General features: G+C 36.1%; 1 protein-coding gene across 15 annotated transcripts in view; it reads right to left on the bottom strand.

Annotated features, from left to right (window-relative positions):
* Positions 1-26,541, bottom strand: part of RIMS2 (regulating synaptic membrane exocytosis 2) — a 357,283-nt gene that overhangs the window by 70,400 nt on the left and 260,342 nt on the right. For 13 of the 15 annotated variants that reach the window (XM_031058961.1, XM_031058971.1, XM_031058957.1 and 10 more), the window contains one exon: positions 18,693-18,793. In XM_031058961.1, coding sequence (XP_030914821.1) covers positions 18,693-18,793 — 101 coding nt within the window. Of the gene's footprint in view, positions 1-18,692; positions 18,794-23,730; positions 23,767-26,541 lie in introns of all 15 variants that reach the window. The other 2 variants (XM_031058970.1, XM_031058959.1) reach the window with 2 other exon arrangements.

The following is a 26,541-nucleotide window of genomic DNA, read 5'->3' as shown; positions in this document are numbered from 1 at the left end:
AGCAGAAAGATATTTTTCCTTCTCTTTATATACAGGCATGTCTGTGTATACAGAAATCTGATAGGCTGCTACTAGTAGCGTTTTCAGGAAAATAGAACTTCAAGATGAATTGTCAATGATCACCAGGTGATTCTTTGGAAATAAGATGGTACAGAGCAGTACAGATGAAGAGCAGCACAGACATGACTGAAAGAAAACAATGGGAAAAAATAATCTACCCAAAACACCAGTGGCTTGTTAAACTCTTGGGAATAGTGACATAGTACTCGGCCACATGTAGAAAAGAAATCATAATGTAAAATGGCAGACCTGTGTAGTACTGCAGAACAGAAGGGTGTCCAGGTTTAGCTCTTAAATTGGTCCCTTTTTTATAGATTTAGAAGAACTGTCTTTTGTGAACTAGACAGATAATTCATTTTTGTTCTCTTGCAAGGAATGTTTTAGTGGGAAATATTGTGAAAGACTGAGCAATATCTAAACAGGATTTCAGATATATCTGAATAGGGTTTCAAAATATCATTTCAGTGCCTTTCTCAGAAATTATTTTTACATGTAGAAATAGTAAGTTATTTTGCTCATTTTAAGACAGGGAAATGAACAAGACCAAAATGCTCATGTAAGTTAGACTGTACATCTGCTGCAGAGAGTGACCAATCATAGCCATAACTCCATACTTACAAAAATGGTTGCACATTCTATACCAATCTTTATCATTTTTCCTGATCTGTACTAATTTACCATACTTGTGTTCATCAACAACCACTCAAGTCCCTCACCACCTTTAAGTGTAAAAGTGAACTTAGCCACCCATAAACTCAGAGTACCTCTGTGATTATAATATTCAAAAGTTTTAATATTTACTAACTGGTTATATTGATGCCATTAATGTTTTTGCTTGATGAAGAAGACAGTGCATATTATTACTTATATATTCTATTGGGAATGTAAAAGCAATGATTAAACAGCTGTCCTGGTCACCAGAGATAATGGAACATTATACTGGAATAAAAGGAGTATCCTTTTAAAGGAGCAACTACTTAGCCCTTTAGAGAAATAAAAAACAATTATGCCTAAAGAAATGGTCATGTATTGAGTCCTATCTCCCCACCTAACCTTCCCAAGGATGGTTAGGTGGGGAGATAGGACAAATTTAAGACAAAGTTATGAATGTGGTTTCTGCTGATTTAGCCTAAAGCTACCAAGACTGGGAAGTACAGCCTGGTGTACTGTGCAACCATCACACACCATGGGAAAGGCAACACAGAGCTGCCGTCAGGCTTGCAGCACTGTCTGAGCCCTGGGCAGATGCCACTGCTGTGCCAAGCCCTGTGCTGCCATGGCCACGCTGCCACTGGCTCCCACCAAGCCAAGGGACAGCAGGACATGGATGCCTGTGTGAGCAGGGCTCCTGCTGCCCGCGGCGCTGGGCACGCTGCTGGCGTGGCAGAGCTGACATGGCTCTGCCTCGGGGACCACAGCACCACGTGTAAGCCATTGATGGAATTGTTAATCCTATTGCAGTTGGGGGACAGACAATTAGGTGTGGTGACTCATAGAATAACAGGACTCGACCTGCAGATCCTACACTGAGCTTGCCCAGCAGTCCATGGAAATGAGCCCTTCTAAATTAAACATGAAGTCACAAACAGAATCAGCATTGAACAAAGTTATTCTAGAGTCATTCTGCAGTACACAAAGTGTCAAAAATATATGGTTTCGATTTTCTGTTTCATTTCCACACCTAGAGAATGTCAGTTTTTAAACTGCTACATAGCAATGTGGCACATATAACAAATCAGACATTTCCATAAATAAAAACCCCGTATTGTGTTGGTCTGGGTTTTTTTTTTAGCCATGCAATAGTAATAATCTAGTGACATAGAATGAAGACTGAGAATTGTTTTGGCAAGAAAAGCAACCAAAAAGTAAATAATTTTACAAATAGAGTGTGGAAAAGGTCATCAAATCATTACCTTGTCTCTTTTTTCTCAGTTGTACATAAATATATTTCTTATTAAATGCTTTTTGTTGAGACAGATGTTACTGAAATATTATTTGACTGTTACAGCTTCAGGATGTTTTAAGATTAAAACCGAGAAAGTTAATTGATCCTTTCATTAAACTGGAATGTCTCAATATACAATATTTTTTAAAAGTTTTGTTTATACCTTGCCTGAGTTACAGTCTCTTGTACCTTGTCTGAGTTACAGCTACCGGTTCTAATATATACAAAAATGCTGCCCACCAAGGAAATGTAAATTAAATGTAAATGAAATTAAATTGTCTTTCTTGCTGGACAAAGTTCAGATACCTCATATTCACTCATTAACTGCTCCTGATTACCCTTTATTCTGCTACTGAGGTGTACTTTTAACCTTATATCTGACTTAATTTTGTTTAGGAAACTGATTACAGTAGGGTATTGCACATTAGTGTTTCGGTTACTCCAGCACAGAAGACCAAAGGAACAATTTTGCTTGTCTGAGAGAAGCCATGCTGCCACTTCAGTTTCGAATTTGTTTCTTAAATTGCAGTTCTATACAAGGCAGCTTTTGAAGTGCTCCTTTGCTGACTGCCTCGAGAGTAAAATTGCACTTTCACTGTGCAAATATTGATTTTTTCAAAAGCATTCAGTCCTCATGTCATATACTTCAACTGTAAAATGCAACCATTTCTTTCAAATTTGTGCTACTGTTTTTTCAGCTTTTGTGTGGTTAAAGTTGCTCCAAGGCATCACATCATATATTTCACATCCAAATTTCTTTCTTCCTCCAAATTTCACTTTTCTTTTTTCCTAAATGTCACCCACTGTATGACAAGATCAACTATTGGACTGAAAAGTAATTTTTAACCAAGTGCTAGCCCCCCCATAATATTTGAAAAACAGATACCATTTCCCATCCCTCTCCAGTGCTGTTCCTGTGTCTTGTGCTGTAGGATTTGCACAATCTAACTGCACATTGAGAGGGAACTGCAGTCCTCATGGCTGGATCAGCATGGCCACTGATTTCGATCATCCAGCAACTACCCTGTGTGCTCCAGCATCTCTCAGCAGAAAACATGAGTGCAAGCACAGTAATGAGCATCACACCTCCCCTGGCTTGAACAATCAGGTGGTCAGGGTGTGGTGAAATACCTGCACACTATAAAGATTAGCTAAAAGGTTTCTTTCGGATTCTTTTCTTTTTGTTTTTTAAATGCCAGTCATGACAGTAGGAAAATTATCTCCTGACTTTCCCCAGGCTGGAAATATTGTTGGAATATGGCTAAATTTTCATTTCCACCCCAATAAAAACTCATATAATAAAGGTAATATTCTGGACTTTATGACCCAGTAAGCAGTCAACCCAACCTCTTCAAGCTGCTTCAAAAATGGGAAGTCTGAAAGCAGAGGGATTGATTAAAAGCTGCTTTTGAAATTTTAATAGTAAGATGGTTTTGTCCTATTTTGCAGTGTTAAAGAATGAGAAAAATTTCATTATTACAGATTCTATCAAACAAGTATTCCAAAGTTTCTAAAAACATTTTTATCTGTGTTAGCAGAATAATACACTGGAGAGCCTAACAAAAGGACAATTAGGTGTTAGTATCTATGCCCTTTAACTTCAAGAGATTACTGTCCTTTAGTGAAAAATTCATGATTTTTAAAGCTGAAAAACAAATACCTACTCTGCTTCCTAATATGACAACCTCTACAAACATTTGACCTCTCTGTGAACTACCAGTAAATGGCTGACAGGACACATAGAGCTGCAACTTCTCTGACACTGATGCTCTTTCTCCTGCAAAGAAACTGGTTTGGAACATCTAGTTCAAAGGGAGCTTTAAAGTGTTTCATGTTGCTTTACTCTATTGTTACCAGTCCTCTATCTTGGACTATACAGTCATGCAGTTGTTCAGACAATTGACATTGTCAGTGATATCTAAATGTCTTTCTGTTTTATTATCTTTTCTTTTTTTATAGTCTACTCATCAGGTTTTATTTGCTAGCATTTACATAGGGACATACAAATCTGGTCAATGTTTTCAGTGATCAAAATGTTGGGAAGATGTTTCAGACAATTGTCTATTGTGCTACTACCACAAGATTAAAGAACCATTCTGGACTATTTCAATAGTCCTTTGGCTCACTAACAAAAGCTCTCAAGCAGCCAGAGCACAGCAATTTGAAATGTTCTATACCTCGTGGTGTGAATTCACAACCTCTAAAGGCACTGCAAATTTTAGTTATTACCACACATTATTTGAATAAATGTTACCGGACTGTCTGATTCTTTCTAAAACTTTTGTTAATGGCTGCCCAATGAAGTCTGCCATTAAAATTAAAGCCAAATACTTACTAACAATTACAGCAATAACATTAGACTTACATAAAGCAAAAAATTCAGACATTTTTACAAAATATCACATACAGATGAGTACATATGTTTATTTTTAGCTTGCATACACACAAACTCAAAATGAAGGCTATGATTAATCTGCCCTTTTATGTAATTTATAACAGCCAGCTCAATAATCTGTGTTTACATTTGCCACTCCTGTCAAGATCGATGAAGAAAATTGAGGTATAGCCAGCCAGGTCTGCCTTTGCCTGTTCTGCTTTAGCTATCACATGGCACACAGCAGTCCCTCAGGAGATTAATTCTTGCACTGCTCTTGCATTAGATGTTAGGTATAGAATGAGATCCACAGTTGCCTTGGGGTTCTCAATATGGAGCTGCAGCCAGTCCACCTTAGACTCATTCTTGGCTGCTGATCCTGTCTTCTGCTTTGTAGTCCTGGATCCTATCCTATCTTCCTCTTTTTTATTTCTAACTCTTGGATCCTACTTTTTAACCCTATAATTTTCATCTGATGAGTCATTGGAACATTGGCATTGTTCCGATTTTTCTCCTTTCACCCAGTTCTCGCTTTGTATTCAGCACCCTCTGATCTCCTGAGCCTGGCCCTGTGCACCCCTACTGGCATTCTTGCCTTGCATTAACATAAAGGAGAGAGCTATGGAGCTACTTCTGAGCAGGACAGTGCCTGGACCAGTAAATCTAAATCTAGCTGGATGTACAGTGGTTCTCTATAAATTCATCCATCACTCCCATTCCTTATGTAATAATTTTTTTTCCTCAGTATTCAAAACATTCCAATCTACTTCTACCTTGAATGAAAAGAACGGACTGTAATCTGATTTGCAAAATCCACCTTCTAAACCATCCAAATTTCCAATAAATTTAGACCACCAACTAAAACATCAATAAAAAGGAAAATTCATATTTCTATTGAACAGGTGAAAAAACTTTCTTCAAAGGTTTTCTTGTCTTTTCCTTTGTAGTGTGGTGCCATCCATTTATCAATTTCACTAACCAATACTCACATATGCAGCCTTACAGAGTTCCTAAAACCTGATTTCACTATGGAACTAAGCAATGCTGCTAATAGCATCCTACTGCTAAATTAGGGAAGGAAAACAACAATGAAAAAGATTGAGTCAGCAGTGGGCCTTTGCAGGAGAGAAGGGCAACCTTGGTTGTACTGACTTGAGCACAAATAGAACAAGAAGAGAGATTATTCTCCTCTATTCAGCAGTCACCAGCCTGCATCTAGAATATTGTAAGCAGTTTTGAGACCCAAAGTGAAACACTGACATGGATAAACTAGATTAAGTTTAATGGAAGGCCACCAAGCTGGCTGGGGGTGCTGGGCTCATTCTGACTGGAGCAGTGATGGCTATGGGAGTACCTAACAGCAGATTATGAGGTCATACAGGGGAGAAATCAAAAAGACAGAGCCAAGAAATTTACAGCAGCTCTGAGCGGTATAAGGCCCATTTTTACCATAGGCAGAGTGAAGTAATGGATCAAGTTACCCAGAGTTTTGATCCTTGAGTATTTTCAAGACCTGACCAGCTAAAGCCCTGAGGAACCTGTACTGATGTCACACTGACCTTGCATTGGATTCCTGCCAAGGGTTGGGCTAGACAGCTTTTGAGGTCCTTTCCAACCCAGATTACTCAGGGTGGTCCAGGAGTTGAAGGTGAAACTTCAAGGGCAGAAGTAATACAGAAGTCACCAATGTATCAGTGCCTAGGGACAACTGGAAATCTAGAGGGAAGTAGTCCAGAGGCAAGCCAAATCAAAAGACAAAAAAATCATCATCTTCACATGTGTTGGCATGTGGTGTAATTTTTTTAAAGAACTTTCAAAGTGCACAATGTTATATAAATACAGGACAGCACTAGAAAATATTCTGGCATTACTTCAAGAGGACTTACAGACCCTGTAAATATTTGGTAAAGTAGGGATCAGTAAGGCAGCTCTTAAGTATTTGTGTCTTTAAGTGAGCTTGAAAATTAGCTTGTCAACAAGTTTGCCTTCCTACAAAAGAATATGTTCCTACAGTAATTTTCATACACCAAGTAGCTTTTCCTCTCATGGGTTTTTTTCATACAATATGACTTTTGGAATATCAAGGCAACCTTTAATTTCATCTGCTCTAATACTTGTTCTGAAATCAAGCTGTTATTGATGCAGAATTAATTCACAAAGATTCTTTCATCTAGTCCAGGGAGTTAAATGTTATTATTTAATCTTACTTTAAGTCAGGACCAAATTTAAAAAAATTTGGAAGGAGAGAGAACTGCAAATTTTCAGCTGGAATATATGAAGTTACCACTTTATTCCAGACTGTTCAAAATCACAAAGACATTGTTTAAAATCCCATCTCTTCTTTGATAAACACAGTGGGTGAAAAAATGTTGTTTAAGATAAAGTAAAAGACCCATAAATCAAGAGAGGAATAATTATAATCATCACCACAAAAAATTCTTATAAGGCAATCCAAGTTGTGCTACATATTGGAATGAAATATAGGGTTTATGATGGCCAAGCAGGTGTCTCCTAATATCTCATCAAAAGCTACCTTAAAAAAATTACACATAGAGAGAGCTTCTACATCAAATCATAAACATAATTGGAGCGTGGGACATGACACCACAGAAACACCATGGACCCCTTTGGTGGTATGCCTCATCTACTAGATAACCAGACATCATCTTTAAAAGTGAAGGTAACAGCTTTCTATTACTTATAAATGAAATTGAGATGTTTAGGAGGAGTTTTGACAGCTGGAATAATAAAGTTGATTCTGACAGAGGCAAAAGAGAGACCCAAGTACAGCACATGGCTAGGGTGGAACAGCTATAATTGACCATATAAGCTACAAGGAATAGAAAATCTTATGTGCCCTGTGGATGAACTTCATCTTGTTACAAGAGCTGATGCTTTGTATCAAGTTATACATGAAGCACAGTACGCATTTCTTTAACCAGAATATTTCCAATATTTTTTGAAAAAAATGCCAAGATCTTGAAGAAATATGAGTTCACCTCATATAAAAGTGAACAAGTGGGAGCTTCAAAGGAAGAACCTTGCAATCATACTTAAGGGTAGAAGGATATCCAACAATCACTCCCCCTTTTCCATGTGAAAGGAATTCAGAAAAGTATACAAAATGGAAAATAAAACTAAGATCTTCCAATGATTTCTTTGAAACATTTACTATCCAATTTTCCTTTCATATTGCTGATCTCCACCAGAATTTTAACTGCTATTTAAACCAGGGCAAAGTCAGTCACCAAGTTTCACTTTAGAGAAATGGGTCTACAGTCTGGCTATGTGATGGTGGGTAATAAACTCTTAAGTACATCTTCTCACACTTCCCTGAATATTTTTGACTGCCACACATTAACTATTCTGTCTTACACAGAAGGCAGAAAATTTTTTTAAAATAGACAGCAGCAATCCTTTAGCAATCCACAGCACCATGTCAAGACTCCTGAAGATGCATCATCATGGACAGTTCACTATAAAAATCTGGGCTGTTCAAGTCAGGGCAATTGCAAAAGACAGGTATCCAGGGACTTCCCAATTTACTGTGCAATTACATTTGACAGTATCTCCAGTACTTTACCTCCTGTTGAACTTCAGAATGTTTGTAGGACAGCCTGGTGAGCCTACACTTGCTCAATGGGTCCAGTTTGAGTGATAACTCTGTTTTTTCTGCTCCTTATTGGTCTTCTAACACTAGTACATCCTACTCACATTGGATACAATTAATCAAAGCATGCTTCCTGTATTTGTTTCCATTCCTCAAGTGGCTCACATGCCATTTCTGCCACCACTGCACTCAAAATCTTTTGCACTTCATATAGACCTGGAATGCAGTCAACAGCTTATTTTTTAAAGAGAGTAACAAGGCAGAATTCCTGTTTTTAAAAAAACAAACACTTTTTCTGTGGTTGTTCTACCTAATTTGGGCTTCTTTGAGATGTTACTTTGCAAGTGCAAGCTAGGACATCAAATCATATGCAGTTTATGCAGTTTTTTATACATTAACCTGGATTTTAAACTTTATTTCCATAATTTGATTTCAGTCCTTTGGTCTCACGAAAACAAGCACAAATGAAATAAAAAGATGGCAAGGCAACCATCTTTTCTTATCACAGAATTTCTTTTTCATTACACTTTATTTCAACCCAAAAGCCTGCTAACTATTTCAGCATACCTGATGGCTTAAGAACCGAAATACGAACTTTCCCCTCAATCCTACCTTCATTATGTAACATTTAATATGCCTTTCACCAAATCTGTCCTGGGACAAAGCACCTTCAAAAGAATTCATGCTGAAGAGAACAGCTGGATTGACACATGGCCATCTGGTGAGTGCTTATTCCTGTAAGCAGAAGTGCCTAAGGCCACAATTGTTCAAGAACAGGATATAAATATATCTTTATACATCTATGATTTCACTTTCCAAGTCCTTAAATCCATAGATATCAGAGGATAGTCTGTAAAATCAAGCATGATTTGAGGGGACATGACATTATCTTCTTTCTTAATGTTTTGTTTTCACTGATTATTAGGGTACATCTTGGAAAATCCATGCACAATAAATAAATGCAAGCTCAGCTGATAACTTTTCTGAACATTTTCTGCTGATTCATGTCAAGCTAAAGGAAGAACCAATCTGCAAGATAGATACCATCATTTCCTTATCAATCCATAAACAAGGTAAACTGCTTAGAAGACCTTATTTTCCCTAAAACATATTTCCTCAGCAGCTTTACTCTTGTTTTATTGCAACTAGCAAAACAAAGGCTGCAGGGAGATCCTGAGCAAGCAAACTGCTCCTACAGATCAGAAAAACTGAACTCTCTTTTTGTCCCAGTCATTGTCCTTGAGGGAGTAATTAGAAAACATTTACTACTTATGTCTCCCATATCTCCTTTTAAATACTGTGATTTACCTTTGCTTGCTTGTAAGGTTAATCTGAGTTCATTTTTACTGAAAACATGCAACATCTATTAATATTATTTACAATTTCGTCTTCACCACAGAAACCACTTAAACAGTAGGGCAATAATATGTAACATTTGCAGAAAAAAACAATTAAAAATATCAATTGAAACCACATGAAGAATTTATTTCATTGCAGAAGACAAGTACTTAGATTGGAACTATTCTAAGATCAAAACTTCTGTAAACATTTTTGAAGATTTTAATGTCTATGAATTCTTAGAATAACTTCAGATCTTGAAGTTATTTTAATTTAATAAATGTTTCCTCAGAATAGCATTAGCATAATATTTCCCAAATTTATGTGACTAGAAACTAGCTTAGATGAGGGAAAGGAAACATTTTAAAATGTCTCCTAAATATCACCCAATCTGCTTCTTTACAATTCTTGAAACTCAGAGTCAGCCAGAAATGAACTTAAGTTTTTGTCCCTTACTTACAGAACTCTGTGTCAAGTGTTTTGACTTTTTTAATAGAAAATCAGATCCTAATTAAAGTTCAGAGATTATTAATTAGCTAGTAGTTTCAGATTAAACTGCAGAACTATGCAAATCACCAGAATTGTTTTTTACATGGTGGCATACGTCACTCAAGAGAGAGCAGAAACAGAATTATGTATCCTGGTTCTCTGAAATCAATGCATCTAAGATTGTCTATATGATGTGACAAATATAACATCCTTCAAGGATTTTACACAGTTTGAAGAAAAAAGATATATCAGAATAATTTTACTGTGGTAGAACAAGCAGAACCTCAGACAAAATTGTGTTATTTCCTGCTATTATTCACTGACTCCAGACTGTCAAAGAAATCTCTGGTAAAACAATGATTTCCATCCACAGAAGAAGGATAATACTCCTCCTGATAAATTACTAAAGAAAATATTCTGTTTCCTAGCACTAAAAAATACTAGTTCTTGTAAGCAAAACCTTTAGTTCCCAGAAACAGCAGTAAAGAATACCACAGGTTAGAAAGGACACAGAGGTAAATTCATGTCTTAGTAACATTCTCACTGTGAGTGTTGTTGAAGGCATCGAGGCTTTACAAAAACCTCCCTATGCTGAGATGAGACTGCAAGGTCCTGACCCTACTTTGGTTAGCTCCATTGTTCAGAACCGCCTTTTCAGAATAATGGCTCTGTGGAACACCTCTCTAAATCCTTCATATGAACTACTTGCAGCACAGGTGCTTGAAGCCACAGTTATATTCAGAAAAATAACTGTAAGTGTTTAGGTAGTTAAAGTACTTACTAAACTAAGAATCAAAAATCCACAGAGAAATCTGATAGACACACACACACATAGCATTCTCTCCTGTGTAACAGCTAGCAAAAATTCCTCAAAACCACAAACCTATTGCTTGGGGAAAAGTTGATAAGCTGGTTAAATTTTCATTTATAATTTTGGGGTTGCTATCAAAGAAAATCAACCTATTTAATAAAGACGAGCACTCCCAGATGTGAACAAAACATCCGGACCACTAAAACATTATTATAGCCAGAGTAACAAATGATAACAGTAATCTCTGGGCAAATCCTTCCTCTAAGGTGTGCTCAGCTAAACCACAGGAGCAGCTCTGCAGGGACTGTCCCAGGAGCATCTCCTGGAGCTGGGCAGGGCAGGAGGGGTGTGAGGTCAGGGGGCAGCCAGCATTCCTCCTGCCTGCAAATCTGACAGTCCCTTCTGAGCCACCCTCTGCGAAGCACATAAAGGTCCTGCTTCTTCAGCCTGGAGAAGAGAAGGCTCCAGGAAGACCTTACAGAAGCCTTCAGTAAAAAATGACAGCAAAGGATTTTTCTACAAGAGCCTGTAGTGACAGAATGAGGGGTAATGGCTTCAAACTAGATAATTAAAGATATTAGGAAGAAATTCTTTACTGTGAGGGTGGTGAGGCACTGGAACAGGTAGCCCAGAGAAATTGTGGATGCCCCAGTGATCAAGAGACAGCTGGGAGGAGCTTTGAGCAGCCTGGTCTAGTGGAAGGCAGCCCTGCCCAAAGCAGGGGGATAGGAAGAAGATGATCTTTAAGGTCATTTCCAACTCAGGCCATTCTACGATTCTATGGCTCATTTTGAATCCTACACATTTAAACAGGCTCTGTGCAAGCCCTGCACTGAGATTTTAGGTCTGTCCTTTCTAAGTGTGTGCCACACCTTCCTCGATTTTTCAAGGTCAGCAGTCTAGCAGATTGATCTGGCAAACCTGTTTCCATCATGGAGCCACTGCTCTTTTGTACTTCAAATGTGAATAATGACCTTTTTGTACACATTTGGCATGGCACAGAATTAAGTAGCATAATCTGATGTGATACATGTTATCACAGATTATTATTCCAATTTCTTAGAGTTCCCTGATTGTTGCAGCAATTCAATTAACTTCATATGTTCTCTATTTTTGAATCCCACACCTTGGCACCCAGATATTTAATACATATTTCCCAGTTAATTTTTTTTCTTTTTTTTTTTTCTGTAGATTCTCTCATGTATTATCAGCATAACATCAGTTTCAGAACAACTTGAATAATTAATTCAAGCATAGTCACAGTATTTTGCACACTAATTGCCACTTAGTTCAATAGCATCTTGGAACTTTACAGCTTAAATTCAGATAAAAACTGTACACAGAAATAATTGAGTTTACTATGAAAAGACAGTAGCTCTGAACCAAAAGACTAACAGTTTAGCAATTCACTTGTCTATACAAGGCCATTCAGAAAGGAAAATACATTCTGTTATAAAAAGGATAAAAGGATTTAAGATAGATTGCAGTGATTGCTCTGGATGGAAGTTGATCAAAACATCTCCCAGGTGAGTTTAAAATGTGATTACTAAAGGAATGGTTACAATGCTCAATTGAATTTGGCTTTTACAGAAAGCTTTTGATATAAATTTTGCTGTATATTAGGTGTATATGTGCTTACTAAAACATTTTTTCTTTAAAATACTTGGTCTTTACAAAAGAATATTTAACTCATCACCTTAAAACACAAGACTGTGTTACAGCTGGAATTTGTGCTTTTTTAATGGAAACCCAATTGTCTGTGATTAAAAAGCTCTTTTTTTTCCCTAGTAGATTCCTATAACTAATGAAAATTCAGAGCCAAAATAGAATGATGGTTTTACTTTTTTAATTTTGGGGTAATTTTTTCTCTTTGAGATTCATTGTAAAATTATAAGGTGCTTCTTCAATAACATTCTATAATGTATTTAACCTCTTCTTTCTAAACACAATTACCAATAGAAGCTTACACAAAATCTAAGAAAATGTGACAACAGAAAGTACCTGTTGACAGCTAAAAACAGCCAGCATCAGCCTCCTTTCAGATGTTTAAATTTCAGCCACAATTATCATATGTGAATGCAATATTTTTGCTAATCACAGTATTACATTTTAAAATAGCCTAAATTTCAGATAGAGACATGGATATTCAAGATTAAAAAAAATTAATTGAAAAATTATCAAAGCCAAAATAAATAAAAAGAATGCTTAAATTTAATGAAAAAGAAAACTTATAGCAATGGAAATATATCCTAAGAGCTTGCACACCTTTTACTGAAGGAGAAAATACTAGAAATCACAGCAACCCATATCTATATTCAAAGTCACTAAATTAATTCTAACACATCAGCAAAATGCAGTTTGATAAAAATAGAAATTAAAGAAGAGGTATTTTCTACATTACCATGTATATAGAGTTCAGTTCTAGAATTCTGAATTTATTTCATCTAGATATATTTTTAAATCTTATAACTGAGCTTTAAGTCCTGTACTTACAGGAACCAGAACTTCAATTTCAGCAATTTATTCCAAAAAGTTTTTATATTAAAAATACAATGAAATACTTGATTGAAAATATAAATGCTACCAGCACTATGGGCCAGAGAGATGCTCTGCCACTGACCAGCAAAATTCATTACACACACGCACATGAGTGATGGATTAGATGACCTGAGCACCCACAGGCTGTTGGCAGTGACAGGACCTGTCCTTCCAGACCAGCTGGTGGAGCTACCAAGCTTCTGGCCCAAAGAACAATACTCATTAGTCCACAGGAAAGCACAAAAGCCATGGAACAGGCAATAAGTAAAATGTTTCTTCACCTGGGAAGTTCTCAGTTGGTCTAATTGGTGTTTGGTTTATTTTCTGGAGACAAGAGCTTAGTGGTAGAGAGGAGGGCAATGGGAAGGAGCAGGGAACTACACAGTGCTATTCCCTTTGGAAGCCTACCAAATTCTACTGGCAAGGCCAGTATGGGCATTCTGCTGAAATTTATTGCACTGAATATTTGTGGGTGGTTTTAGCTGTGTTAGTCTTTGCTTTCTTAACTATTCTCCAGCACAGCTCCTTTAGAATTATTTTTTTTCTCCAAGTTTTATTCAGATACTTAAAATTTTAAAATTTAAACTGGTATATTAAAAAGAAGTATATACAAAACAAATTTATGAGCTGTTTTGAGGGCATATGGATGTCTAAATAGCCTCCGTTTTGTATTTAGTATTTTGAATATTTCTAATTACATCCTTAACAGCATCAGCTGTAAGAAACAATTATAGATCAAAGAGTATATTCATAATTATAATAACTTATCAAATTATTACTGGGCATCTCATGATCCTCCAAGAACTCTAAAACAGTTGTCAATATAAAACCAATATAAATCAAATACAGCTTATATGCAGCCAAATATCAAAGTTCCTAAAATCCCTTTAGTTGAATGTTTGTTGAACTCCCTTTTCTACAAGAGTTTCATGAAGAAAGGTGGCAAGTGCTTCTGCTAGCACACTTTGCTGCTCTGTGTAAGGCTCTGCTTTGATTTTAAAGGAGGAGACAAAGGGATTCCCAGAACACCATTATACGAAATCTTTCAGTTGACAGCAAAGGTCAAAGGATTCCACATGTAGTGTACCCATGGCAAAACTGCTTCCTGCAGGCTTCAGAGGGAAAAGGCAACTCTTGGCAGTGCTTTTGCTCTTTACAAGACCTTACAATTAAGATCTGCTTCTGAGGCATTCAAATTCAGCCTCTTCCACCTCCAGATCTTACCTTTTCCACATTCTCTCACACAGGAATCCCTTAAGGTTTTGCTTGATTCACTGCTGAATCAGTGTCTCATTCTGCAGAGCTGCAGCTGCATCTGCACTACTCAAAAAGCTAAACACATGCTTGACTCTTCTTTTCCACAGTTTAATTTGTCTTGATCTTGTTATCAGGCTAGAAGATCACAAACTAGCATGCTAGTATGCCTTATAGTACTATTGTCCTACACCAAACACAGAGAATTATGCTTTTATCTAAAATTTGAATTGTGCTTATTGATTATCAGGAAATGCAGCTTTACATATATCTGATGATGCAGAAAGTTCCAGTCTTATAATCAATATGAATCATTAAAGGTGGAGTTAGGAAATCCTCTTTGATGTTCTGTATTATTCTGTATTTGATGTAGTCTTTTCTACATTTGGCTAAATAAGCTTGTTCAGCAAAAAGTCAAGTTTTTATCTGCTCTTTTACCTCTTTTATCCCAGCTTTATTCCTTGTTGCTCTAACATACTCTATTGCTAATTACTACATTACTGACTCTTACTAATTGCTATATTATGTAACTGGATTTCTCTGCCTTTTTGTAGGTCATTTTTTTTTCCTAATAAAACAAATAAAACCAGTCTCAAGATATTTAGAGGCTTAAATGTGTGTCAGCTAGTTGTCAGTCTCTGTTTTACCTTTGTTCCTAAAGAAAGCCATAGTTTGTCATTGCTGCTGCTCCTACATAAATCCAGCTCCCTTTAGTTTGACATCAGTGACCAGACTTTCTGTAGTGGCTAACATTAACCCCAGTTATTGGAATTCTGTCTTAATTTCTCTCTGATTGCAAACACCTCTAGCGTTATTTATACCAGAAGTATCTTTCTTTTTTTCTCAGTAACAACAAAGCTTTTAAACTCTCCTCAGCTGATCCACTGTGCATGTTCTAGTCATGGGGCAAGGAGAGAGGAATGACAGGATTTCTCACAGCCTCCATCCTCAAATTGTCAGCAGGAATTCCTGTATCTGTGTGCTGGTGGGAATGGCCAGAGGAAGATGCTGCTCACCAAACACAGCACTACCTATTTATTGGCCAGAATGGTGGGAGTAAAAAGCAGGAAGCAAGGCAGAGATGTTCAGAGAGGTTTGATGAGGTAGTTTGGGAAGTGACTCCAAAAGCCAACTCTACAAAATGTGAACTGCGTGAGTCCAGCATGTGGTTCGCTCAGCTCCCATCTTGCCCTTCCCTCTTCACAGGACATCTTGCTTAACAATTTAGAACTGGGAAGCTTTGCTCTGATGCAAAACAGTAAACTAGTCACAGAAAGATTCTTGAGGGAAATTACACAAATCAGGCTGGGGTTGCAGAGGCACAGTATGGTAAATGGCTAATTTTTTCTCTGGTGGAACACTCTTGTGCTACTGAGCATTTTTTCTTTATTTCCATAATTCAGGTTTTCCCTTATGTCAGCATCTACCAGCACTGCAATTCAGACTTTAGTATATATCCTATTTAGTACAAGTTTACTAGTGCCCAATAAGCAGAAACAAATAGTTGTTCCAATACCAGAAATTAATTTACCTCATCCTTAGTACCTACATTGTTTTTCTCTCATCTGCTTAGCTGTAAATATTCATATGACAGTTAATATATTACTTGCTTTCCGTATGTCTGTCCTGAAACCACACTTCAGCAGCTTCTGAAGGAAGTTATTTAAGGAAATGTCTTTTGCACCCAACTAAACTAGTGTATACAAAATATTATGGAAGCAGAATAATTACTGTTCTAAAAATAATGAGGCATGTATAAGAATAATAGAAATACAATCTTTACAAATCCTGAGTTAAAAATATAAGGGGAATCAATTTCATATTTCAGCAGCTTTTAAGAGCACAGATCTGGAATTGAACTTTTCCCACAAACTTCTTAATGTATGACTGTGCGCCACAGAAGGGTGTGTACCTTCCTCTAAAGCCTCTAGTACTAACTTCCAGAGGTAGAACAAAGCTGGAGAGATACAACACAGGGTGCCTATTTTAATATTTCAATATTTAATAGAACTTCTATTTTTATAGCTTTTGCCTTCTCAGCAAGGAAAGATATTGGCTATTTTTTCTTAAGTTAAAGTAATCAAGAGGGACATAAAGATGCTGTTGACCTGTTGACTTCTATTTAAAGAAAGAAATAGAAAAAGTAAAAGAAAATTTTGTGTGTTGGCTTTTCTGAATGTGGCTTAATGCCTACTTAATGATATTTTTCTCAGGCATGCCACTCATGAGTGCCTGCTTGTGCCAGTTGTGAAGTCTAAAAAAATCAAAGTCACTGTACACTGTACAGAACATTACAGTCAGCATTCGACATACATGTTTCAGTTCATGATTTCTAAAGAATTTTTGTAGAAACCAGGTAGATAAATTTTACTTACTTGTTTTCTGTCTCTAGATAATATAGGAATTTAATTAAGGGGAATTGAAACAGTGGTAGTAAAAAAGTGAAGACAGAACTCGCATATGGCTTATGAGATTTATGGTTCTCACATGGCTTTGAAACTACACAATTTTAAGAATGCATGTTGAATTATTACATATATGTGAAAATTCAGTGTCTAGTTCCACAGGTTTGTTGATAGAATAAATAACTCACTTTCAAGTACTGAAACTACACTTAAGCAGAAGAATAAATTAACTGTTTATTTCTGGAGACATTGTTTGATATGTGCAATAAATAAACCACCATATTCATCAAATAACTCCATTTATAATTTTCCTCTTTAATACATTCCAATAATACTGAAGGCAAAATTTTAATTAAAGAGATAAAAGATGTAGAGTGATGCCCAATAATATGGTGTAGGTGAAATGGAAAAACAAGGGTAGTAAATACTTCCTTAGGTAGTCATGTTCTATCTCACTCCTTTACATGAGAACCAATTTAATCTGCACCAGTCCTACCTCTGACTCAAATTTCAGTTAAGCATTGAGGGAGCAGGAAAATCAGCAGATTAAGTCTGGTTATACATACAATACATAAAGTCATATTTTTGTGGTACATACAATCACAACACTTACGATAAGGCCCACTCACAGCGTTACGCTCATCTCTCAAAGGCAACACCTTTCAAAGCCGACAATATAGAAATACTTTCCATAAGTATCAAATAAAAAACCAGCTAAACACGACAGTATCCAAGTCCCTCTTACATGTTACTAAACATTCCTATGCTTTGTGCAGTTAAAACTACATTTGCAAAATACCCAAATAACCATGCAGCACATCTACAGAATTTTAAAGTATCTTAAGCCATTTTCATGGTCTTGGTTTTGTCAATTCTATTTTCATTAGTAGGGCTTTCCATTTGGCAATGGACTTTGCTAAAGTGCTTCTATTTTCCCACACTGAATTGTATATTCTAGAAAGTAATTATATGAAGTGTATTAGTCTAAATTATCTGCAAAACAAATAATTAATTATAATAATAGCTGATAATTAACAAATTTGATGGTTTATTTGCATTCAAATACTAAATGTATCATTTTACAATCCTGGGAGCTTTGCCAATCCTGGGAGCAAGGAAAAACAACCTGGAAATAAAAGTCTAAACGAGATATCTTTTCCTCAGCCAAATTTTATAGGTCAGAAGTCTTGTGTTTTCCACTTAAAATGCGACCTCAATTAATGAAGTCTTTTAGAGGACACTAAATTATTTTTGCATAATAGAAATTTAAATTGAAAGTATCTTGATTATTTTAATTAACATACTCTATATGACATGACCCTGTTCCAGATAGCAGGAAATTTTGGATAGTATATTTAAGGTTATACTACTACATAGATATTCAGATTCTTGGCAATCTGCCACAGCTGGGGTAAAAGCTTTTGTTGCTGTATAAAATACTTTTCCAAGTGCTAAAAATCCACTATTAAACTAAATAACACTGCATCTTCCAGTATTCAATGGATCAAGATAACTCTCTGTTCAACTATATGAGAGCCATGAACAAGTTTCAATAGCTCTCATGCCATCTGTTACTCCATAAACATCTTTTTTTTCCTTCTCTGAGGTTTTAAATCATGGCACTACTGTTCATTCTGATAGACAATTACACTGCTTAGTTGATTTGCTTTAACTTATCCTTCTTAAATTTTAGTAACAAAGAATACTGTGTGTTAAGAGTTTTGCTGCACATTTCCAAAATTTTATTATAGACACATAAGAAACTTTTACTGAAGAAACAACCTGGCACTCATCTATTAGTTTCTAATAGGATGTTGCATATTTCAGTTTAGCATATTTTGTTGCTTTTCAAAACAAAACTCCCTTGCCTTAGAATGATAATCTTGTTCCAGCCTGGAATCTGATCCTGCTACCTGTTTGTACTTGCTCATTTTCATTTGGCGATTCCTTTCTTCTACATCCAGTGCACCTGTTAAGTTAAAAACAGAAGGAAAAAAAGAAAATAAATACACAGTCATCACTTTCAAGGTTAAAATTATGCTCATGGAAGTTTTAACAGAAAGAGATGAAATTTTATTTAAGTTCCGTGCATGTAATTTTAGTTCCTGAATTATGATTTTGCAGAAAACCAAAAAGTTGTAACAGGAGGAAAATAGCAGATAAGTATTTCAGCAGAATCTTAGTAAGTGTTGTATTATCTACACAATTCAAATGAAGCCAACTTTGTGGAAAAAAAACTCGATATAAATGAAACACAGTGTTTCCACAGAATATAATTTTACTATTTTAAGAATATTCAAGAGAAATTGAATCTTTTATTTAATAAGGAGGAATGCAAAGATAACCTGTTTATTTTGGGTAGAGATTCTGGTTCTGCATTTATCATATTCTGACATATCAAATTAATAATCAAGTAACAGCCAAGGACTAGCAGACCTTCCATTTACTATTTGAGTATATTCTTAGTATGCTCAAAAAATTCAAAGAATGGTAAAGGAATCTTAAAGAGCCACCCAGTGGCATCTCTGTATTACATTCTAATGAAACACACCTTCAAGAACAATTCCAGGATTCACTCATCTTGGATAACATATGTGATTGGTTTTAGTCAGGGATGGGGTCTCACTACGTGACTCAGCCAGTAGCTGCTACTGTACCACAATTTACAATGCAAAATAATAAGGAAGTGCCAAAGCTGAGGTGGAAGGTTGAGAAATAGAAAAATGAGAGGAAGACAACAGCTCAGAAAAGATTTTCAAACAAAATATAATTAGCTACCGTACACACATAAGTATTATTCTTTCCCACTTTATCCTGGTATAAGTCAAGAATAAATCATTATCCACCAAATGCTAAAAAGCATTTATTTTGAATGCCATTTGTCTTAAAATATCCATAATTTTAATGCAAAAGTTGTTTAGGATAAAAATTTCAGAATCCCACTATTATAAACAGAAGTTTCTGTATATTGTAAGTATTGAGCAATATGGATTGCATTTATGGAACTGAGATGGGAATATTAGGTGCCAGTATACTACAGAAACCTGGTTTAAACTCTAAACCTCAGTTGAAAGTCATGATCTAACAGCAAAGTGGGGCTTGGCACAGAACCTGGGCCTCTCAGCTTTGTGTTTTCTTTCTTGAGAACAATAGGGGTGGTAGCACATACTATGAGAGCTGCCAGGTAGGGGTTGTGGCACTTCATAGGAGATCTGGGAGGAGAGGAGGTGAAAGGAAGTGGGAAGGCAAAAACACTAAGCTGTTCTGTTCTGTATAAGCACTTTGGCTTCTAGTTTTTGTATTCTGACTCTCTATCTTTACACCCTGCAACAACATGAAAGACAAGACTTAATCAAAAATTTTGAGAAATTAAAATGAAGAAAAATTAATGAGAAAGAATAAATGTTTTTTATAGAGAGAAATAAAATGAAAAAGAGAGCAGCAGATGAAAATTTCTAAAATAAAATACAGTTCATTTTTCCTATCATAATTTTCCTCAACCTTTATAGAACCCATAGCAGTGTTTATCAATTTATCATTAAGATGAAGTGAATTTTTAGGATCTAGTTTTAAAAGCCATAATTTTTTTCTCTTGAAAACAAAAAGCTACACTGCAAAATATTTTCTTTTTTCAATCATGGAAGTAACACATATTTTTTTAAAGTAAAATATTCCAGCCTCCTCTCAAAGAAAGAAATCATCTTTCGCTGAAATCAAAATCTTCGTATCAGTAATGTAAGAAAGGAGACATTTTTCACAAAAAGGGACATTTTTTCAATTTTTCCTATGTTTTATTATGAAACCATGGCATGTTTTCTCTTCTGCCAAATTTCAGGAGAGTGCAAGTGAAGAAATAAGAGTTCCTGAGCATAAATTAGAAATTTCACAATTACTTGAGAAAATATTCATTCTTATCTATGATCAGTCGGCAAAGTGAAAGTTAGATTTCCATAAATCCAATTGCCTATGATATGTACAAAATATGCCACTCAAAAAGGGAACATAAGATATATGACCTTGGTGTGAGTCCTCTACAACAAAACAAGCAAAATCTGTAGCTTTTTTTTTTTTCAAGAGAAAAACAAGACAGAAAAATGTTGAAAAAACTATTCAATTCCCATAAAATCTTATTAAAGGAAAATCGAACTTTGTATTTTTGAAACTGTCTTTAACAAGTGAGAGAATTCAGTTATGAGCAAAAAGAGTAAAAGCCGAGGGCAGTGGATGAGTTCATAAAGCAGCAGAAAGCTCTGGCTCTGCTGTGCATGGAGCTGACAAGCAGAGAGTGCAGGGTTACTGTGTGCCCCGGGCTGAGCTCACTGGAACTGCAGCCAGAAGCAGCTGGGACCTGCACGGCAGCAGGAAAGGCTGGAGAGTGTCATGGCACTTCCCATTCCCCAGCATGAAAGCAAGTCACTCTGAGTGCTGGGAATGCACGGCTATCATCACCTCCATTTCTGCTGGCAAACCTCTGCTTAGCTCACACCTGTGTGGGAGGGCTTAGCCGGAGAAAAAATACTTCTGGAGAGCTCAGTAACTGTCTGGGTGCATTAAAGCTTCAGCTTTTAACATGAGTTTGGTAACCAAGGCAGAACACTGGTCCCACCCAAGGACTCCACTGCAGTCAGGAGCTGTTCATGGAGCATGTGTCAACAAACCAGAACTAACCTGAATCTAACCATTAGTTATCAACAGTGCTTAAAATGTAGGAGCACAAGCTTTCACACACCTAAATGACTGATGGAACCCTTGTGTTATTAGATCCTGAGCTGGAGCCCACTACAACACGCTTTCAGGGCTATGAAGACTGGCACTAGAAAAGTTAAAGCTGCTTCTGATATACTGAAGTACTGCCACAATGTATCAAAGTGTATGCAGCCAAATTTTGGCCGGTAAAATGAATTCATTTTTCATGAACATCCTTCCAGAATTTTGCTTATAAACAAACTAGTTGTGCCTCCAACAGAAATATCCAATGAGACACTAAAATTCTAGCCATATGAATGCAAAAAATTAAGACTGAAGGGAAGAACAAAGCCTGGTGTTACTCACCAGACATAACTGCGGGCATTACACTGTAGGCAACATTCTGGAGTTTTGGTTATTTTGAACTCTCTAGCATTAAATATCCATGGCCTGAAGGTTAGTTCAGTGGGGTTTTCATGGGCACAAGGCAACTCCTGCCTGACAGAGACAACCCCTGATTCCTTACTAGCTATTCCCTATTTTCAGAAGAGAATGTGTTAAGGGAAAGTAATATAACTACAGAGCAAAGACTCCTGAAATGCCAGAGTAAGCACAGAGGTACTGTGCAGTGCAGCCCTGTAATCTCTCAGATCCACAAGGTCTGCAGTGAGAGGCTGTTGTGCCAGACCTTAGCTCTAGTGCCTACAGTAAATTAAACCTTGGGCCACATGAATTTGATGCTTGTTTTTATCGATGGAAATGTAACCACTAGACAATGAACTATAATTTCAACTTTAGCTATAGGATATTTTGTAACAAAAGTAGGGAAATTTCTCAAGACATAGACAAAAGGGTGCCTGGAGGCTGTGGGAGTAAATCAGAAGAGAAGACCCCAGGAATGCAAACAGAAAATGAAGCCACCTATAGAGACTACAAAATCCAGTAACAAGCAACAGGCAGGGCCCAAATAAGAGGCACCCAGCTTGAACTCCAAGTACTATTGCCAATTAAACATAGTAGAAAAAGGAACTCTGCTTGATTCTTTTACTGAAGTGGAAGCTAGGGAGAAGCCCTATTGAGGTAAGATCCACATAATTCCTACCATGGTCTAGGTGGTGGCTCTATAGTGGCTAGGTGGTCCATTCCTACAACAGGACTCAGGACAGGTACTAAAATCACTGCTTCAGTTTCAAATAAAAACATTATTTTCATGTTTTAACTTGAAATAAGCTAAGATAAAACAAGATAAGATTCAGCTACTCCACCACTAAAGTGAAAGGCTGCAATCAGTGATTTGGTTAATACCTGACTTTTTCTAACCCCTGAGCTGCTCACTGAGATATAGTTTTACAAGGAGATAAGCAATCATTGAATTCAGCCTAGAGCTAAAGACTGTTACCTGCTCTTCAGGTCAAATACTGGCTACTCTCTAGGGTAAGATTCTTCAGCCTGTGATCCACACCAGAGACAAAAGGAACAGCAAACTGGCCTTATCATCCAGCTCAGCCTAAGGCAAACCTATCCCATTAAAAATCAAAACCAGCTGGGACCTCTGCTCTTTCATTCTTTCTTTCATTTTCTTCTCCAGTGGGACTTACTAAACCACTCTAGTTCCTCGAGATGCTGGTGACGGCAATCCTGTTGCAGGATCTGAGTTTGGAAGAGGAGTTTGCTGTACAGTGAGGCATCTGTGGCACAAAGAATTAAAGGGAATCTGGTATGAAATAGGAGTGAAGTTTCCCTTATAATATTAGAACAGATTTAGTTTTTAATACATATGGACAAATGGGATAGAAAATTCGGGAGGCACAGCCACTAAGGCACAGGGGAAAAACTCATGATGAGGGGACTAAAGTCTGATGAAGACTGATATTTTGGAAATCAGAAACCTCTAACAGAGCAGAAAAACATGTGCAGATGAGCATGCTCTGTGTCTGGAGAAGGGAGGACAGAACAGAGGATTTAAAGTGTACGATATCTGCACTTAGCTGATTCTGGTCTCTTTCTTACCATTTCTCACCCTTATTTGACACCCTTAAAATAGCAAAGGAAATACATTTGGGAAAGTCCTTTCTTAGGTTCCATTTCCTAGTGTCTATTTTGAAATCTGTAAAATACATAAAAATTGCACTCCAACTCTTTGCTACATATTTGCTCAAACATAACAGATCAAAGAACTTAAGGGAAAAACACAAAAATATTTTTAATAAGTCACCCTACCTGTATCCCCATTCTCTGGGTCTGTTTTCTTTTCTTCTAAAACAAATGAAAGCAATATGTAAAGCAAAAAGAAGGGGAGAGAAAAAAATGCAGAAATAATAATAAAAGTAATATAAAATGCGTTAAAAGAAAACATTAACAAAACTCACCAAATTAATATAACATGAAGAATTTAGTCAACCAACCAAGTATGGTGCTCTAAATCTAGAGGCATATTCACTGCATGCTAGTGCATACATTTGTGTACTGTTATTGAACATTTACTGAAGGGAACCCATGGATATTTTGTGCACTACCGGAATCATTAACACACTCAAGAAAAAGAGAGCAAGGCAGGTGTCAGGTAGAGTTACTTTCCAGTTTCCTTAATCGGGATGACACAAAAATAGAAGTAAAAAAAAATTGCTTGTGCTGTAGGTTTTATGCAGCGCACATACAAGACACAGTCTAATGCTTCAGGCATAAAAATTGAATGTGTCAGAATGAGTTTTGGCAATTACTTTAAATCTTCATTGGTTTAATCAATTCTCATAGCTTCTACAGGTTAAAAGGTTTAATAATGATATTACTGTAACTTGTCTTAGAGTTAAAAATTATGAAGAACCAAAGACACTACAATCAATACTCAGAAATCCAGTTCATGCACAAAAACTCAGCTGACTGATGCCAACTCTGAATACATATCAAAGGTTGTAAATGGCTCAGGGCATTCATCTGTCACAAAGAAATGAAAATATATTGGATCCCTATCAAATAATTTGGCAGCCCATAAATAATCTGAAATCCAGTTTTGGTAAATAATGTGAAAGAATTTCAAGTCAAATGAAATTTGCTTTAATTAGAAATACGTTAACTTTGAAATAGTTTCTCTTTCCTTTTCAAAACTATATTAAATTCAATTAAAACAATTCCATGAATATGGAGCAACAGCCCCCAGGCTACACACCAAAAATAGTATGCATTACTAGAACTAAATATTTTCCAGTTATTGGTTATTGAGGATTGCTCAAAAAATTATGATCTAATTAACAGTACATAGACTGAATAAGAAAACAAGAGTTGTTGAATTTTAAGGAAATATCATTTTGTAGGTGGGTATCAAAGCAGAGGATGAAGTCAAATTCAGAGAGAAATCATACTCAAGCAAGGTAGAATCATAAGAAGGAAAAATGTGTTCCTACAGACAGCATAAATAATATGCTACACTTCAATAGGATCTGGCTTCCTATCATGTGTGGGATCAAGATTATTGTTCTGCTGGCAATTTCTAGTGGAACTCTTAGGCAAATTAATGGGAAACAGATATGGCAGGTCATAAGCCTACACTTTCAGCAATCAGTGGCTATTGAATCAGTTCTTGGAACTTCTCCCATTCCCTGACCTTTCCTGCCCCACACTCTACACCATTTTTAAATAAGACTTTTTGTGTTCTTCTGAGTTGGCCTTTGGGCAGCCTGGCCTTACTATCTATGTGGGCTGTGGATAGTGCTAGAAAAATAGCAGAGAATGATAGATTTTTTTTGCTCTTCAACCTTTTTCTTCAACCCAAATATTCTTATTTTTCTTTTAGTTTTAAATTGCTGCTACCAATATATAATCTACAAATACAATGTCTTTTATTGTTGCATTACTTTCTAAAGCAGAAAGCAAATTGATAGTGATAGCACTGATCCAACATAATGCACAATAGAGGAAAGTGAATTGAGTCATTAAAACACCCATGAGTTGAGCTCAGAGAGAATGATAAATTTCTAGGTTGATCCATATACATAGTGAAAAGAAATCTTTACTTTGCCTAAATACTATCTTAATATAGAAATCTTATATAGAGTAATAATTTTTAAGAGGCCTAAAAGTCCATTCATCCTTATGTCTAGATGTCTTCCAAACATGTATCTTTAAATAAATACATTGTCAAAATAAATAAGTTCGAAACCTGTCAGACTTTCACCCATTCTTGTTCTAGATATACAAAGTATATAGGAAAATATTTTCAAACCAGACCATAGAAATTAATATCATAGTGTTAGCAAACACAAAAGTCTATTAGATTCTTGAATTTTAAAAGTGTAATTGAAGGGCTGTGACAAATCTCTACTATAGATATATTCTTTAGGTTTTTTGTAGAAGGCTCAACACAGTGGATCCAACTCTTCAAACTGAGGTTTCTTATGTATTGTGAAGAGCTGCCTGAAGAAGTACTAGAAAGTACTGAAGATTGAATTGAGAATGATCTTACTTGGGTGGAAGCAAGAACTGAACAAAATTGATATTATCCATCTACCAAATAAAACAATATTAACATCACAGCAGCAAAGATCTTCACTGCAGCTATGGGCCTATTCATCACCTCTAAAGGTATTCAGAGCAGGTTCAGGATGTTGATACTAAAGTAATTAATACTTTTTTTTGTAATATGTTCAAAACAAAAAAGCTCTAAGGAGCTTTTTTTAACGTCTTGAAACTGCTGAAAACCCATAAATCACAATAAGATTATTTTAAAATGTCAAACTGAAAAACACAAGACAAAGTCACTCCTAAAAAATCTTGATCTGATTTTGTTTTATATATTACCAATATCATCACATTAGTAATTATTTTTCTACATTACTTAATTTAACCTTGATTTACAAAGTGAAAAGCATATATTGTGTCCTGTGGTGTAATGTTCTCAATTCAAGAACCAATTTTTTTTCAGAGCAATGTACTTTGGAGAAATAAATCAATGCTTTCATGAAGGAGATATTTCTGCACATTACAGAAAATAACTCTATGTTTTCTGCTTGATCAGAATACAGATAAGTATATGGA

This window comes from Geospiza fortis, unplaced genomic scaffold (assembly GCF_000277835.1).
Source record: "Geospiza fortis unplaced genomic scaffold, GeoFor_1.0 scaffold200, whole genome shotgun sequence".
NCBI classification, from domain to species: Eukaryota; Metazoa; Chordata; class Aves; order Passeriformes; family Thraupidae; genus Geospiza; species Geospiza fortis.
This window is presented reverse-complemented; position numbering and strand designations above follow the sequence as displayed.